Source organism: Trypanosoma conorhini (assembly GCF_003719485.1).
Source record: "Trypanosoma conorhini strain 025E chromosome Unknown Tco_14.4_contig_00364, whole genome shotgun sequence".
Classification (NCBI taxonomy): domain Eukaryota; phylum Euglenozoa; class Kinetoplastea; order Trypanosomatida; family Trypanosomatidae; genus Trypanosoma; species Trypanosoma conorhini.
In genome coordinates, this window is record NW_021704452.1 from 2,116 (window position 1) to 17,500 (window position 15,385).

The 15,385-nt window shown below is 61.1% G+C and overlaps 3 protein-coding genes across 3 annotated transcripts, besides 11 other annotated features; all 3 read right to left on the minus strand.

Annotated features, from left to right (window-relative positions):
• Nucleotides 1-798: 798 nt before the first annotated feature.
• Nucleotides 799-834: a microsatellite.
• A 78-nt stretch (nucleotides 835-912) lies between these two features.
• Nucleotides 913-940: a microsatellite.
• A 15-nt stretch (nucleotides 941-955) lies between these two features.
• Tco025E_05866 (inositol 1,4,5-trisphosphate receptor) lies at nucleotides 956-10,027 on the minus strand (the record flags this gene model as incomplete). The annotated part of the gene is made up of 1 exon (XM_029372756.1): nucleotides 956-10,027. The coding sequence occupies one exon, from the start codon at nucleotides 10,025-10,027 to the stop codon at nucleotides 956-958; it is 9,072 nt and encodes a 3,023-aa protein (XP_029227132.1).
• Nucleotides 10,028-10,313: 286 nt separating this feature from the next.
• Nucleotides 10,314-10,365: a sequence feature (A-rich).
• A 133-nt stretch (nucleotides 10,366-10,498) lies between these two features.
• Nucleotides 10,499-10,547: a microsatellite.
• A 27-nt stretch (nucleotides 10,548-10,574) lies between these two features.
• Nucleotides 10,575-12,020, minus strand: Tco025E_05867 (GTP-binding protein; the record flags this gene model as incomplete). The annotated part of the gene is made up of 1 exon (XM_029372757.1): nucleotides 10,575-12,020. The coding sequence occupies one exon, from the start codon at nucleotides 12,018-12,020 to the stop codon at nucleotides 10,575-10,577; it is 1,446 nt and encodes a 481-aa protein (XP_029227133.1).
• Nucleotides 12,021-12,527: 507 nt separating this feature from the next.
• Nucleotides 12,528-13,868, minus strand: Tco025E_05868 (uncharacterized protein; the record flags this gene model as incomplete). The annotated part of the gene is made up of 1 exon (XM_029372758.1): nucleotides 12,528-13,868. One exon carries the CDS (start codon nucleotides 13,866-13,868, stop codon nucleotides 12,528-12,530), a length of 1,341 nt encoding a protein of 446 aa, XP_029227134.1.
• A 79-nt stretch (nucleotides 13,869-13,947) lies between these two features.
• Nucleotides 13,948-13,984: a microsatellite.
• Nucleotides 13,985-14,331: 347 nt separating this feature from the next.
• Nucleotides 14,332-14,365: a microsatellite.
• Nucleotides 14,366-14,385: 20 nt separating this feature from the next.
• Nucleotides 14,386-14,459: a microsatellite.
• A 238-nt stretch (nucleotides 14,460-14,697) lies between these two features.
• Nucleotides 14,698-14,746: a microsatellite.
• Nucleotides 14,747-14,848: 102 nt separating this feature from the next.
• Nucleotides 14,849-14,886: a microsatellite.
• A 105-nt stretch (nucleotides 14,887-14,991) lies between these two features.
• Nucleotides 14,992-15,013: a microsatellite.
• A 328-nt stretch (nucleotides 15,014-15,341) lies between these two features.
• Nucleotides 15,342-15,385: part of a microsatellite that runs on past the window's edge.

Below are 15,385 nucleotides of genomic sequence, written 5' to 3' on the forward strand. Positions count from 1 at the left end.
GTCAGTCGCACCAGCCGTGGCGGTGGCGTGCAGGTGCCGCGCAGAAGCCGCGGAGGGTGCGGAAGAGGGTACCGCCCACCACAAGCTGCAGCAGCCACAAACAGACGAACAAAAAGCAAAAAAAAAAGGCAACAACAATGATCATAAAGACGCGTTAAAGGAATACGTGCAGTGTCGCTCAACGCGCAGCCGCCCGACGGGGCAGCCTGGGCAGCGGTGTCATGTGCCCTGTCCTGCTTGCGTGGCGGTGCCTCGCCGCGTCCCCGCAAAGACGACAGCGCACAACAGCCGCCGTATGTCACGCGCCCTTTTTTACTCCGCATGCACGCGTTGCAAAAAGAGGCTGAGGCCCGTGCCGCCCGTGTGTGCCTGTGTGTGCGTGCATGCAGAGGCGGAAGAGGCTACCGCGGGCACAACGTTGCCCCCCTCCCCCCCACCCACCACCAGCCATTCCTGGGGAGCAACTGCAGGATTAACGACGCAAAGAAAAAAAAAGAGGAGGAAAAGTAATTGTGGGGCATCAACAGAGTGAAAAGAGAAGAAAAGCAGGACGCAGGAGGCGACGGCAGACAAAAAAAATAATTTGAACTTCACTGCTGCTTTGATGCAAACATATCAACAAACCACGCTTTACATGTTATGCAGTTAATGTATTGTAAGTGTGCATGTGCGTGTGCGTCTATTGCTTCATTAAGAGGACGGCGGCCACAGTAAGTGAAAGTTAAAGCAAAAAAAAAAATCGTATATATTCATTTATACCATCGCCACTCCACCCGTCCCGTTTTATTCGTTTTCTTGACAAACCAGACAAAGAAACAAACAAACAAAAAATAATAATAATAAGTTCCCCTTTTCCAGTGCTGGGAAGGCCACCCAACGCACGATTTTCTATCGCACACGCACACACGGCCTTAGATATGTATATATATATATATATATACTCCACCTACTGCTACTACGCCTCCTCCTGCGGTGTAGGACTCTTTTTCTCCCTGCTTCTTTGTGCGCGGCGTCGCAATGAAATTTGCGACGCGGCCCCTCTGCTGACAAGCGTGCCGGCGGCAGACGCCGAGCCATGCGGCCCGCCGCCGCTGATAGACGCGCCACCGTGCACGCTGCGGCTGGTGATCTCCAGCTGCTGAATCATCGACTTCACCTTCTGGGCGTCCTCGCCGAGCTCGCGGAGGAACCTGCTGAGCGCCTCCTTCACCCCGGCCAACTCCCTGAGCGTCAGCGCCACCTGCTGGCCGCCCGCCGCCCCCGCGTCCTTCGCCACCGGTGGCCCGTCACGGCCCGGCTGCGCGGCGCCTCCCTCCTCGTCCATGCCGGCCGCCTCCTTCTCCGCGTCGCCCACGCCCCCCTGCTCCTTCTTGTCCTTCTCCAAGGTGAGGCACTTCTCCTCCGGAAAGAAGCTGAGCTCGTTTCGCTGAAGCTTCGCATCCACGTACGACTCCTGCCCTGTGAACTCGCTCGGGTCCTTGCGCCGCAGGTAGTGGATAAAGTAAAGGTACATCCACATATTGTGCTCCTGCCGCACGTGCGCCCGGAGCCCGCCGACGTGGGCCTTTTCAAAGACGTCCGCATTCAGGCCGCAGACGAAGCAGGTGCTCTGCATGTCCACCTCCTTCTCCCGCTTCGCGTCACGCAGCTCGCCAAAGGTGTCGATGATGAGACCAAACATGATGTTAAGGAACACGACGTTGACAAGGGAGAAGAAGACCAGGTCGTAACTGAGGCGTGGGAACAGGGTTCCGCTCGACCACGGCTCCTCCTGCATGATGTCGCCGACACCGCCGCCCTGGCGAAGCCCCTGCCAGAGAATAAACAGAAAACAGCGGAGGAGGCTGACGCAGTTCTTGTTGGCGCCATCGTCGCTGTCAAACTGCTGCGGAAAAAGGAGGTAGCCAACAATGGCGAAGAGGTACAGCACGACAACCCCGAGAAAGGCGGTCAACAGAAGCTGCTTCCCGTTCTGCGTGATGGCGTTGATGAAGGTGCGCAGGGTGGGCACCTTGTAGATGATCAGCAGCAGGTGGGCGGCGGCAAAGTAGCGCGAGACGAAGAGGGCCAACGCGGCCATCGCCACAAGGAAGATGTGGAACTGGATGGTAAAGCGGGCGCAGAAAAGATAGACCACCTCGCGGGCGCTTAGCCCGGCGAAGACCTCCTGCATCGTTGCGTTGGTCTTTGCGCTGCCCGACCACAAGTGTTGCTTGAGCCGGTACTCCTTGTAGAGGAGCACCGGGAAAAACACAACGGCGTCCACGCACAGCGCCGCACAGGAGAGCAGAAACTGTAGAACGCAAAGGTACGTGATGGTGGAATTCAGGAAGCGCACGGTCGCCGTGCTCCACATCACCCCCTGCACCGAGATGAGCTCCACGTTGATGAGCACGGCCAAAACGACGGAGGCGTACTCGTAGTACGAGAGCTGCGAGGAAAAGATGAACGGCGCCAGGTACTGATTCCAGCATCGCTTTAGGGTGTAGAGCCGCACCCTGTTCTCCCTCACCGCCTCCTCCGTGGGCAGAGCCTCGCTCTCGGCGGCGGTGTCGGCGTTGGTCAGGCGAAAACGCGTCCAGCGCCCAACCCAGCGATGGAAGCCGTGGGCCCGCTCCACCTCAAAAATAAGGTTGTCCGTCTGATGCAGAAAGTCGCCCAACTTCGTCGCCCGGCTGGTGCGGTTGACACCCCAGAGTACGTCGTCCTTGATGCTCTGCGAGAGCCCGTGGCAAATGAAGGGGATACGGAAGAAAACCTGCTCAAGCAGCCCATCCTCGCGCTGGATCTCAATCATGCCCAGGCGCTGCTTCAGCTTCACGGTGTGGCGCAGGATCTCGTCAATGTGCCGCAGGTAGAGCCCCTCGGCGTAGGGCCGGATCGTGTTGAGGAAGATGAGCCAGTTGAAGAGGGTCGCCACGCACGGGTCATCCTCAAACGTCTCATCCTCGAGAATGCGATCGCACAGCTCCGGCCTGGCGATTGAAAGCTGGCGTTCGATGACGTCAATGGGAATCTGTGCGAGGACGCAGCGAAAGATCTCGGGCGAGCGGCAGCCTTCGATGAGGGAGAGCAGACACGTGGTGAGCGAGGTGCGGAGGCAGTCCACGTCGGTCTTGGTCAGCCGCACATCACGTGTTGGCGCCCCATCTTGGCTGTGTTTCTCAGCCACCCCGCTCACCTCAGTGGCGTTCATTCTGGCTTGCGGCGGCGGGGCGCCAATGATTTCCCGTCGGCTCAGCAGGTCAAGCAGGGCACAGATCGACACACATACGTCGTAGCTGAGCAGCGCCTCCTGATTTGCGTGGCACGGGCCCTGGCACAACTCCGTCAGTAACTCAAAGCCCCCACGCACCACGTCGACGGTGGCGTAGTGCACAATTTTGGATAGCTCCGTGACGAGCAACATTACCTCGTAGACAAGGTTCACGCTATGCATGTTGTCGTGCTGGGAGCGAATGTAATTCTGCATGCCGAGGTTGTGGCCCTCGCAGAAGAGCTGCAGCATGCGAAAGAGCTCCTGGAGAAGTCGTAGACGCATGCAGCCTTGCACGCGGTCCCACCCAAGCGTGGGGTGCTTGCTGCTCCCGCCGTAGTCGCGGTATGAAGAGGACTTAAGTACGGCGGCGAACAAGGCGGAGGTGGACCGCGTGTTTGATGCGGAAAAGAGGACCCCGCCACGTTCAAGAATGACAAGCTGCTGCTCCAGGTTAATGCGCCGTACCCACCACAGCGACCGCTGCAGCAAGTCGCGAACGTTGTAGCAGAACCCGCCTGGGTGCGCCTCCAGGTACTTCAGCAGCGTGAACTGTGCCCGCTGGTTGCCGCCCTCGAGAATCATCACGCCGAGGCGAACCGCGCTGTACGTCAAGACGTCGTCGTCGAGGTTGCAGAGGGCGGTGACCATGTGCGACACGCCCAGCTCGCTGAAGGTGAGCTGCAGGTTGTACCCGGCGTCGTCGTGCCCCAGACTCGTCTCGGCCTCCGGCGACTGCGGCTCTGTGGGTTGGAGGCTGGTGTGGAGGGCGTTGTAGAAGAGATTCAGCAGGCCGATGAGCGCCATGGGGCTGAAGTAGCGCTTCCGCATGCCGTCCAGCGCATTCCACACGAAGCCGCGGATCCCCGAGAGCCCCGTGCTGCGACGAAGCAGCGCGTTCGCCACACTCGCCGCCTCGCCTGGTGCGAGACTGTCCTCTACGGGGATCAATACGTCATTCTTGACGAACGCGCCAAGGGCGTCGCGGATGCGCTCCACGTCGCGGCGTCGCGCCGCGGCGCCAGAGAGGAATAAGCCTCTAGAAAAGGAATCACTCAAGGAGTACTGTATGCTCCGCGACATGCCCTCGCCGGCAAGGAAAATGTCTCGTGTAGTCGAATATTCGTCCACGTCATTGCCCCGCGCCCTCCTTTCCAGTACAACGTGCTGCTGTCGCTGCCGCTCCGCCTTGTAGTCCCGCTCGCGCTGGAGCAGCCAGTGCACGATGTGGTTGCGGGCGGTGTCCAGCTCCTTCGCGAGGGGTTCCAGCCCGACGATGCCGACCGTCTGCATGTGCAGCACGCCGAGCAGGCGGCGGTAGTTCACGGCCTCCCGAACGCTGAGGTCAAGTGGACCCGCAGAGGAAATGAGCGTCACCCCGAACTTCATGAGGGTGCCGCACATGGCGTGAAGGATGGGCCCCACAGAGGATTGATAGTGGTAAAAGGTCGCCTCTGAAAAGCAGTCCGCGAAAAAGGTGAGGAGTGTAACGGGTATCGACATAAGCCACACATGCCTGTAGCGCTGTATCACGCGCAGGCCACGGTTCACCACCTTTCCCTTGTTTTCCGCAATAAGGTCCGTGAGCCCCTGCAGCTGCTCCATCAGCATCGTCACAACCGCCCACCACTCGCTGTTGCCCATCCACTCCAGCTTGCGCAGCTCCTTTCCCTGGCCCCCCTCCTCCCCGTCCGCGGTGATGTACAGCGAGACAAGGGCACGCAGGTAGGTCCCCACAACCTGGAACTTGGTTCTGTCCACGTCGTCGCGGTTGTGGTGCAACGAGTGCAGCGGGCTGAAGTGGGAGCCGTACGCCAGGATGATGGAAAAAATGTTGTTCATCGGAAGCGCCCGCTGCCCCATCGCCAGCGCGCTCGTGGAGGAGCTGCAGATGTGGCACAGCAGCTCCACCATGGAGGCAATGAAGCCGCAGCCGACGGGCGGCGCCGGAACCCCGGGGCCCGGCAAGCACCGCAGAGTGTTGTGGTCCCGCAGAAGCTGCATTATCCGCCGCCGCGCCACGCCGCCCACGGCCGGGTTGGCAAAGACGTAGCTGCTCAGCTGCGAGAGGAAGATATCGTCCGAGTGGCGCGCCGACACCTCGCTGTCGATGTACTTCACGCACTCCTCGAGGAAGACGTTGCTGAGGTACGGGGTGGGGTCGGCGATGGAGGCAAAGATGGCGACGATGATGTGCAGGCACATGACGGTGCAAACCGGGTTAAGGGTCAGCGAGCGCATGAAGAGGTCGATGCTGCCCAGCAGCTTCCTCGCGTTGTCGCGGGAAAATGTGAAGAGGTAAAAGAACCGCATCCACTGGAAGAAGGCTGGGCTGTCGGGGTCAATGCACGGGTGCATGCGCAGGAGCGTGAGGTGGATGCCCCAGTGGCACACCATCTCCACCCGGATGACAAGCCGCAGCGGCGCCTGCGACGTGTCACTGAGCCCCACGGAACGGCGGCGGCGGCGGACGGCGTTACGGTACGCCAACATGCGCACAGCCCCGGCCGCCTTTTCCCACAGATGACGTTTACCGGATTTTGTCCTTCCCACCCGAACCGCGCCGGCCTCCGCCTCCTCCGCGCTGGCATCCTCCCCACTTACATCCGCGCTGTCGAGCAAGTGCTCCTCCTCCTCGTCGTCGTCCTCCTCGTCCTCCCCTTGCTGCTGCTGCTGCGGCTCCTTCGCTGCGACGGCCGTCTGCGGCCTCTCAGGCTCCTCAACACTTGCGAGGGCAAACGCGACGGCGTCGTCAAAGCACCCACGTCGATGCAGGGTGAGGGTGTGCACCGCAACCGTGTAGAGGTGGTCAAAGCTGTGCACAACCTCGGAAGAGGGGAGCGTGTGCACCTGCAGAACACGCTGCGCCACGGTGCGCCGCACCGCGCAGAGGCGAATCAGCAACTCCGTCGCCTGCGCTGTTAGCTGCGGACTGTCGTAGCGGGTGAGGTCCATGAGCAGCGGGACAAGCTTATCCACGCGAAATTGCCACATGATGCTCTTGCACATGCCCTTCAGTTGCTCCACCACCTCCGTGGCGCTAACGCCGCCGCCCATCTCATGTGGCTCGCCCACCGCGTCAAGGGAGTGGTATCCGCCCCGGAGACGGCGAAGGAGGCCGCCCTCGCCGTCCTTCGCCGGCAGCAGGCTTTGCTCCTCCTCGGGCCATATTTTCAGCTTCATCTGCGACTCAGCGTTGGGGCCGCCGTCGGCGCCCAAGAATCCGCTGATTCTGCTGCGTGGAAACCTGACGCCCTTGACGAAGGCGTCGTCGAGAAACTGTATGATGTCGTCTGCCGCCATGTTGGAGACGCTCTCCAGCAGCTGGAGGAGGGTTATGCAGATCATCTCACGCGTCTCCATCACCTGCACGCTGGCCTCGGAGACCTCGAGACGGGTGAGGGTGTGGGCGGCGACCTTGCTGGCGCTGTCGTCGATGACGTCCTTGGTGCCGTCCAGCAGGCTCAGCAGCGGCGGGATGAGGCCGCACATCTCACACGCAGAGACCTGCTGGGCCACGGTGAACCGCAGCCAGGCGTTCAGCGAGGTGCGCAGCAGCACACTCCGCGCCACGTCGGACTGCACAAAGTGTGGATTGGCGCGGATAATGCTGAGCGATGCAAACTTCACTGCGCTGATCAGGTCGTCGTCGAGGTTGCCGGAGATCGGCAGCTGGGGGTTCTCCGGCAGACGGAGAGAGCTGGAGCCAAACAGGACGGTGCTCGCCCGCAGCTGCACCGCGATGTCGTCGATGCGGGGCATGATGTAGCACTGCAGCGCAAGCCGCAAGACGCGGCCACGCAGCAGGTCCAACGGACTGGGACGCCCCATCACCTCCGCCCCGGTCCAGACGAACGTCTTTACGGCCCGCAGCAGCACCTCCGCGGGAAACACCTTCCCCACCTCCGCACAGCACACAGGGGGGCAGCCGTCAAAGCACAGGCAACCCAGTAGGTCGATCTCGCTTTGTAAAAATGAGGCAACTTTCGCATCCGTGCGCCGCTGCTGCTGCTGCTGCTGCTGTTGAGGACTGAAAACGGCGGTGTACGCGACCGGGGGCTCGCCCTCGTTCACCACCACAGCCCATTCCCCCTCGCCGTTCAAGACGAAGCGGGAAATCAAATCCCCGTTTTCAACGAGAAGCTTCTGGCACACCATGGCCTGCCTCCCGGCGATCCCGCGAAAGCCGATGGTGCACATGGCGGCAAACAGATCCACGTATCCGGCGCTGCGCACACGACGCAGGCAGCCAATGAAGTGGTCCGTTACAGACTCCACCACAGGCCTTGGAATGTTGACGTTGTCCGAGAAGAGTTCGGTGAGTGTGTCCACCACGTGAAAGCGGCGCCCGTCCAGTTCCAAGAGGTAGGGAACAAATTCATCCAACCACATTTTCAGCGTCGACGCCTTGCGCACCATCTGCCGCAGCAACCGCAACGCGAGGCGGCAAACGCGGTGGACGTCAGCGTGCGCCTCCTCGAGTATCTCGTCCAGCCAAACAACCCCGCCCGTGAGAGGCAGTGCGGGCAGTCGTGGGCTGCAGCCCCACTGGCGCATGCCCGCCACACGCTGCCCACCGGCGCCCTCCGCCTCCGTTGACCGGAGCAGCGCGAAGGGTGCGAGTAGGACATCCATAACAAGCCGGTGAATCGTCATGTCGAACATCATCCGCTGGCAGCGCGGTATCGGAATCCCGTCGAGGCGGAGCGCGTCACGTATGCGCGAGACGGAGCAGAAGCGGATGAGCTCCTCCAGGGTGCTCTGGCAGACACGAATGATGGGGAGGATCGACCTGTACGGCGCCTCCTTGCCGCCGTCGCGACGCCGAGGACGCAGGCTCGTGAAACCGGTGTAAACTTCGTCGTCCTGCACAAATGCCGCCGAGGTCCGTTTTGAAGACTGCTCAAGCGAGTCAGAACTCGTGAACTGCATGACGTAGGACCCCGCATCTCCCCCGCCCTGAAAACAGGAGGCGTGCCGCGAGGGGCGCAGCGACGCCATTGCCTGGAAGACGTCACGGTATCGGCAGAGCCTCTCGCAGTGCGAAGAGAGAAAGATGATCTTCTGCTCAATGTCTGAGCACGTCGACCGTGCAGTAATGGTGTCATGAACAGATGGCTGCCACTGGAGGCAAGGGCGGCCCTGCGCCTCCTCTGTGCAGACGTACATGCCCGTCAATACGTTTTGAAGTACAAGGCACTCATCTTCGATGAGGAAGCCGCACTCGGAAGCAAACATCGGGGTTATTGTAAAAAGCGTGCGCTCCAGATCCTTCTGGGTACGTGGCGGCGGTATCATGCAGAGCGAGATGGCCCGCGGTGAATTCTGGGCACTGCTGCGGCTTGCGTCACTTCGCCCCTCCAGCGAGGCCGCCTCAATGGGGTCCACTGGCTCCGCAAAGTCATTGTTCGCGTTATCCTCAAAAAAGGCGTCCACGCCGGAGCCGGCGACCGCCAGGTACAAGTTCGAGCACGCCTGCCGGAGGCGGTACCGCACGGACTCCATGCGCACGGGGCCCCCCACCGTCGGGTCCTCGTTCTCAAAGACCCAGAGCACGGTGCAGCTGTCCCTCGCATCGTCGAGGGCGGTCCCGCCGTTAAGCGCGGGGGCCGTCGGGGCGTCATCCTTCAGCAGCAGCGGGAACGGGGCAGCGTCCTCGTCGGCCTCCTCGGCACGGTCGCGGTCGTCGTCTTCGTTGCCGTCGCCTGCATTCCGCGCGACGGGTGCGGAGGCGCCGTCGCCTTTCGCCTGCGTGGCGCACCTCGAGCGGGCAATGCCCTCCGAAGAGGAGTAGCGCCGCCGCATCGGCAGCCCACCACCACCGCCGCCGCCCGCAACGTCCGCCCCCAAAAACTTTTCGGTCTCTTCCAACTGTTCCTGTTGCCGCTGCCGCTCCTGCCTCGTTGGCTGTGTGAGGCTCGTCGTGAGCAGGCTTTTGAGCTCGCGGTGGTAGAGGACGACGGGCTTCCCCGCGGGCACGCACGGCCGGGCGACTTGGTGCAGGGCGCGCTGACGGTCCGCCTGGTCCCTCCCAATGTCGTACCGCTGCAGCACGAAGACCACCGAGCGCTCCTCGGAGCCGTTGACCTCAAGCTGCGGGGCGTCGCTGGGATCGCTGGGAAGCACGTTCCTGTCAAACACGCTGAAGTTGCTGCAGCTGTTCTCTCCGGGGGACGTCTGGCCCGGCGCACTCGCGTCTGCCGCCTTTTTGGCCTTCAGGGCGGAGGCCGTGACGTGCACAAAAATGGGGTAAGCCGCCAGCCGCAGCAGCACCTCATCGCCGCGGCACACGGGATCCCCGTCGTCGTGGATTTTGTACCGTGAGGTCATGACAAACTCGCAGAAGCGCGGCTCCACCTCCCCCGGCGGCGCAAGCACAAGCTTCACGCAGTCAGGGTCAATGCCAGACGGCCGCGAGGGAAACACCGCCACGTGCATCTGGCTGACGGCATGCACGAGGAGGAAGGGCTTGCCGTATGTCAGCTGCGGCGCCGTGTTGAGGTTGCTGAAGTTCTCGCTGAAAAGCTGTTTGTTCTCGCGACTGCTGTCCAGCTCCTGCGTCTTTGCCGCGGAGCTCGACGCGGGGGCCTCGATGCGAAACACGCTGGTCTCAAACCCCAGCAGCGGCAGGGGCTCCTGGTCAATGTCGAGGTCGGTCTTGTCGCGGAGAAAGAGACCCTCCGCCTGCAGCCCCGCGGCCGTGATGTAGCCGTCCTCGCATGACAGGTGGACTAGGGAGTCGTACCTGACAGTAAGGCGCTTTCGGTCCATCAATAGACCCGGGCTCCTCTCAAACCCCGCACAGACGCACACGCACGCACAGGAAAAGAAAAAAAGGCTTGGTGTTTGCTGCCGCTGTTATGCCGCAAAAAAGGGCTGCTGATTACTACGATTAATACTACTAACAAGACTCCTAATGTTGTTGTCTTCGCTGTTTTGCTCAATCGATGGGGTATTTTGTCTCAAGGACGTTGAAGGCCTCTGAAGTATGTGAAATACGATGTTGGTTCAGCGGCAGTGCCATCACTCCAGGGCATGAGTGCGTGAATGAAGGAGGGGAAAAAGCAAAAGCAAAGCAAAAGGAAAAGGAGGGGGAAAAAAAAGACAAATCAGCACAGACGTACCCTACACATGCACATACGCATGCGCAGATAGCAAAGGCTAGCGAAAGTGGAGGCACAAGAACAGCGGGGGAGCAGCAAACCACCAGGCTTCAGCTTTTCTGCAATATTTTAACTCACACGCTGTCGTTGTTGCGTCTCGGTGTCGTTGTTGCGTCTCGGTGTCGTTGGCAAAGGGCACGGCTCTCGCGGCCGCCTCAGACGATGGAGCTGAAGTCTGCTGTTGCACCGTGGAGCCTGTCCTCGCCAAGTGCGACGCTGCCAATCAGGTTTTGCACCTTATCAATGCCCGCTAGCCGCAACGAACTCGTGAGCATAAGCTCCTTGCAGTGTTTGTAGTGGACCAGCTGGCAGCGCGTGTGGTCCGCGAGCCGGGCGAGGAAGCGAATGGGAGCGGCGTCAGTCTTTGTGAGTACCACAGTGAAGGGCACAGCCAGGCTCTCAAGGTGGTCCAGGTAGGCCATGTCGACCTGCTGCAGCCCACGCGAGGAGACGCAGACAAAGACACGCTTGATGGGGCGTCCCTGCAAGGCAGCACGACCACTTGCATGCTCCTTTGCCTTCGCCGTCTCCTTTTTGCTTTGCTGCCTCGTCGTCGTCGTCGTCGTCGTCGTCTCCGTGGAGTGCCGGCCGCAGGCTTTGAGGTAGGCACGCATGACGGCGACGGCGTTCTCGGCGTCCCCGGCGGGGGTTTCCATGGGGTTGTAGTAGCCGTAGCCAGGGCAGTCCACCAGCACCACCTTGTTGGCCACGTTGTAGAAGTTCACCGAGCTCGTGGTGCCCTGCAGGTGGCCGTAGGGCGCAATCAAGGCGTTCAGCACGGCGTTGATCAGGGATGACTTTCCGCTGGAGGTCCGCCCCACAAAGGCGACCTCCGGCACACACCGCCGTGCCTCGCCCAACTCCGTGTGACTGCTGCCACCGCCGCCGCCACGGCCTCCAGCGGTGAGGATTACAGGAAACTGTTTGGCGTGTGTTGCCTTGGCGGCAAGCCGAACTGTCCCGCCGAACGCAAAGGTTTGCTGCGCCTTTCGCGAGGCGGTGAAGACGGGGGCGGTGCCGTCGCCCTTCGTGATCCAATGCTCCCAGGAGACCCCCCTCTTCAGCCGCCGCTCGATGCGGCGTCCGTGCAGGCCCTTGTAGATCTCCTCAAGGATGCCGCGGTCCAAGGGCCGCTGGCGCAGCTCCTGCCGAAAGGACGTGCGTGTAGGCTGCAGCATCTCCCTCACCGCCCCCTCCACCCCAAACTCCCTCACGAGACTCTCCTGCCGCCGCAGGTGGCTCTTGGAGTCGCGCCACACTTTGGTCACCGCCGCGTCCGTCGCCGTACGGAACTGGTCGAGCTGCTGCTGCCGCCGCAGCGTCTCGGCAGCCTCCGCGTCGAGAAACTGCGCCACCTCTGGGCCCAGTCGGTTGTTCTCGCGGTACTCGCTGCGGTAGGGGGTGGCCGCGGACGGGGGCGAAGGCGAAGCAAACGCCGCGGGGACGCCGCCCCCGGCATGCGTCGACCGCCCGCCCGCCAGCCTGGGGATGATGATCTTGCCGGCGTGCCGCACCACCCGCGAGCTGTGAAAAAGACGCGGGTAGCTGGCAAGGGCGGGCGGCGCAGCGAGGGGCCGCGAAGTGGCGAGTCTGCATGCCATGCGTGTGGGTGGGTGCAATCGCCCTTTCCAGCCGTATTAACGCTGCCGCTGTTGTTGTGTTAGGCCGCCGTCGGAGCCGCTGGCAAGCGCAAGGCAGAAGAAGTCAAAAGAAACGAAGAAGGGAGCGGTAGGACGGAAGGCGAAAACGATGGCAGAGATTCGCTTCAGTGCCACGCAAAGAAATATATGAATTCAAGAACGTATGCACACAGCGCAGCGCCGTCTCCAGAATCCAACCGATGAAGCAGCCACGAAAAGCACCTCTGGCTCTCTCTCCCTCCCTACATTTATATCTTCTTGTTTTTTTTTGTTTCAAGATGGCGCAGAGGACGGCATCCCCCAAAGACAGAAACAGAGAGACAAAAAAAAAAAAGGAAGCAAACTCCTCCCTTCCTTCTTCTTCTGAGAGTGAGCGAGTGAATTGTGGCGCAAGTGTATCGATTTTTGTTGGTGGGGGGTGCACGCATGTGAAGATGTAGCGGGGCATGGTGGGCCACGCGCGTAGTCTCAGGAGGAGTAGGTACGATTCCCGGCACCTGCGACGGCGTCTGCATTTTCGTCTGCAGAGGGCGGCGGGTCTGTCCCAGCGAACTGTCGCATGCACGCGATGCGGCCCACCGCCTTGTAGCCCTCCACGGGCAGCAGGAGCTGCTCCACGTTGTAGAGCAGCCGCGCCCTGCGCTTCGACCCCGCTGCGACGCGCACCTCCACCGGCACGGCGTTGACGTCCACTAGACCCCCCGCCTCCAGCAGTTCGTGGGGTGAGTACCACAAACTTCGGCCGTGAACGGTGTGCGGAGACTCCAAGTCCAAGAAGGAGCACGCCAGCTCCGTCTCCTCGTCGCGGACGAGGAAGGAGGCCAGCTCCGGCGACGGGGAGTTCAGTATCGCCTCGGACTGCAGCTCCGGGAAGCTCAGCAGCCTGCCCGTCATGCCGTCAACCGGCGCGCCCGGGCTCACCCGCTCCGCCTCGAGCACATTTTCCGGGATTCTGTAGCCCTCCGGCAGTATCACCTGTGAGAGGTGGTAGTACTGCTTGTACGCCTTGGCGTCGACTGAAGCCGCCCCCGCGGCCCTGGCCTCGCTGGGTGTGTATTCTTCAAGCGACGAGACGTCGAGCGGGTCGGCGTCAGGGCGGACGGCTATCCCGGCCGCCAGCAGCGCCCCGCCCGAGAAGTACAGTGGGGACTGAAAGCCATGCTTCCCGCAGTGGTCCGAGACGAGGCCCATAAACTTCACACCCTCCGGGCTCCAGTCCCTTGCGTCGCGCGCGCACTGCAAGTTCCCCGTCTTCCCTGAGACAAACGAGCGCTTCAGCAGCTCCGCCGCGTCTGAAATCATAGAGATGTGCAGAAGTCGAGTCATGACGTAGCCAAGCACCGCCGCCGGATACGCACCGGGGCGAATCAGGCCTTGTTTCTCCTGCCACTGCCGGCGCGTGCCCCACCAGTTCGACTCAAAGCCGGCTATCCTGCGGCAGCGCTCCAACTGTCTCTGTGTTTGGGCTCCATACGCCTGCATCGTGAGTACGGAGGCTGGGGCGGTGGCAAGTGGCAGCTGCCAGTGCACCTCACTCTCCGGCAGAAGCTGATCCATGTTAAATAGAAAAATACTTACCGGTACCTGCGCGAGCAGCATGGGCGCATTCTGCGCCTCCCCCGCCTTGCCTACGTGCTGCACACCGTTGAGGTCAAACTTCCAGTTTGGAAGTCTTGAGAGGTCGTGCTCGCTCAGCCACATCGGGTGGTTGCGAAGCGGATGTTCTGGAAGGACGTGGCGGCTGAGGAAACTCTCCAAGTGCGGCATCGCCGGGGTGAAGACGACGCCGCGCGGCCTTGAGTGCCGCATTTATGCCTGCCGCGGCAAGCGTGCGCCCAGAGTTGTGCGACGGTGCCCGCCGCAGCGTCCGTCTGTCTGTCTGTGGGAATGTGTGTGTGTGTGTGTGTGTGTGTGTGTGTGTGTGTCTTTCACTGTCAGAGGATGAATCTCTGTCTCTCTGTGTGGCTGAACTGCGCTCGTAGCTGCAGGCGGATGTGCCCAGCGCCAGCGGAACAAGTGCCGGCCCCTCCCCCCCGCCGGCTGTAGCTGTGCGTCGGCGCGTGTGTCTGCAGGTGTCTAAACATGACGGCAGTCAAAGAGAGAAATTGAGGGAAAGAGAGGACGTGGGCCGCGTGAGCGAGCGTGTCCACGCGCATCTGCTGGCGGTGGTGCACTTTCGCCTGGCACTGCACGTGGCGTGCCGTTACGCTTGCATGTGTCCAACCGGCACTCAATGCATCATCTCTTATCGCGTCTTGGTTCTCCTTCCTCTTTTTCTCGTCTTTTCTTTTCGTTTCTTTTTTTTTAAAGTAATTTCTCTTTATTTGGGGGGGGCGGCGGCGGCGGCGGACACATCCACGTGCAGGCAGGCGGTCGGCGCGGCCGTGGCCTGCGGGGCGGAGAACAGAGACGCCGCAACGAAATGAAAATAAAAAAACAAAACAAAAAGTGGGAAGTAACGGGCGGTGCTTGTGGGCCACACACAGGCACACATGTGAGAGTGAGAGAGACGCGTTGCCTGCCCTCAACGCTTCCGCGCGTTTCCTTCCTCTATTTCCTCCGCAGGCCCCCGCCCCCGCCAGCCCTCCGCCGTGCGTCACTTCCGCTCCACCCACCCCGACCGCCAAATCTATTGGGGCACACACACACACACACGTGCACACGCACGCATGCACATGCGCACTCACCTTAACGCGTCTCCTGCGCCGTTCACGAGCAACCGGGGGGCACCAACAGCGTCGCCCTCTGCCTGCTGGCGGCGGCACCCGTGGGAGCACGCGCGCATGCATCACACACACACACTGACACAGGCACAGGCAGACGCACAGCGAAGAAGAACAATAATATAAAGAACAGGCGTGCGAGTAAAATAGGGCCGAAGGGGGAGAAACAAAAACAATTTAAAAAGACGTAGAGAAAGCGGCGCATGTCTAAAAACAACAACAACAACAACACACTCTCCGCCCTCCTCTGCGCCGCCCCGCCGCCGCCCTCTCGCCTTACGGTAATGTCTCTCTTTCGCTCTATTTTGTTTGTCTTGCGTTTCTTGTTTTTCCCTCTTCATCCATCTCTCGATTTCATTGCTCCTCAAAGCAAGAAAAACTCCTCGTCGCGCCTCTCATTGCCCGAGAAGACCCGCGGCAGAAGTTGGGGCTCATTGCCTCTCTTCGCTCTTTTGTGTGTACGCACGCCTGCATGCATGCGATGCCGTGCGCACAAATCCCTTTTGCGCAGAGCAGACTTCTGCGGCAAGCTGCTCCCTTTTTTCGCCATCTATGCACGTATCATACACATACATATATACATATATATATATGCATATTTAT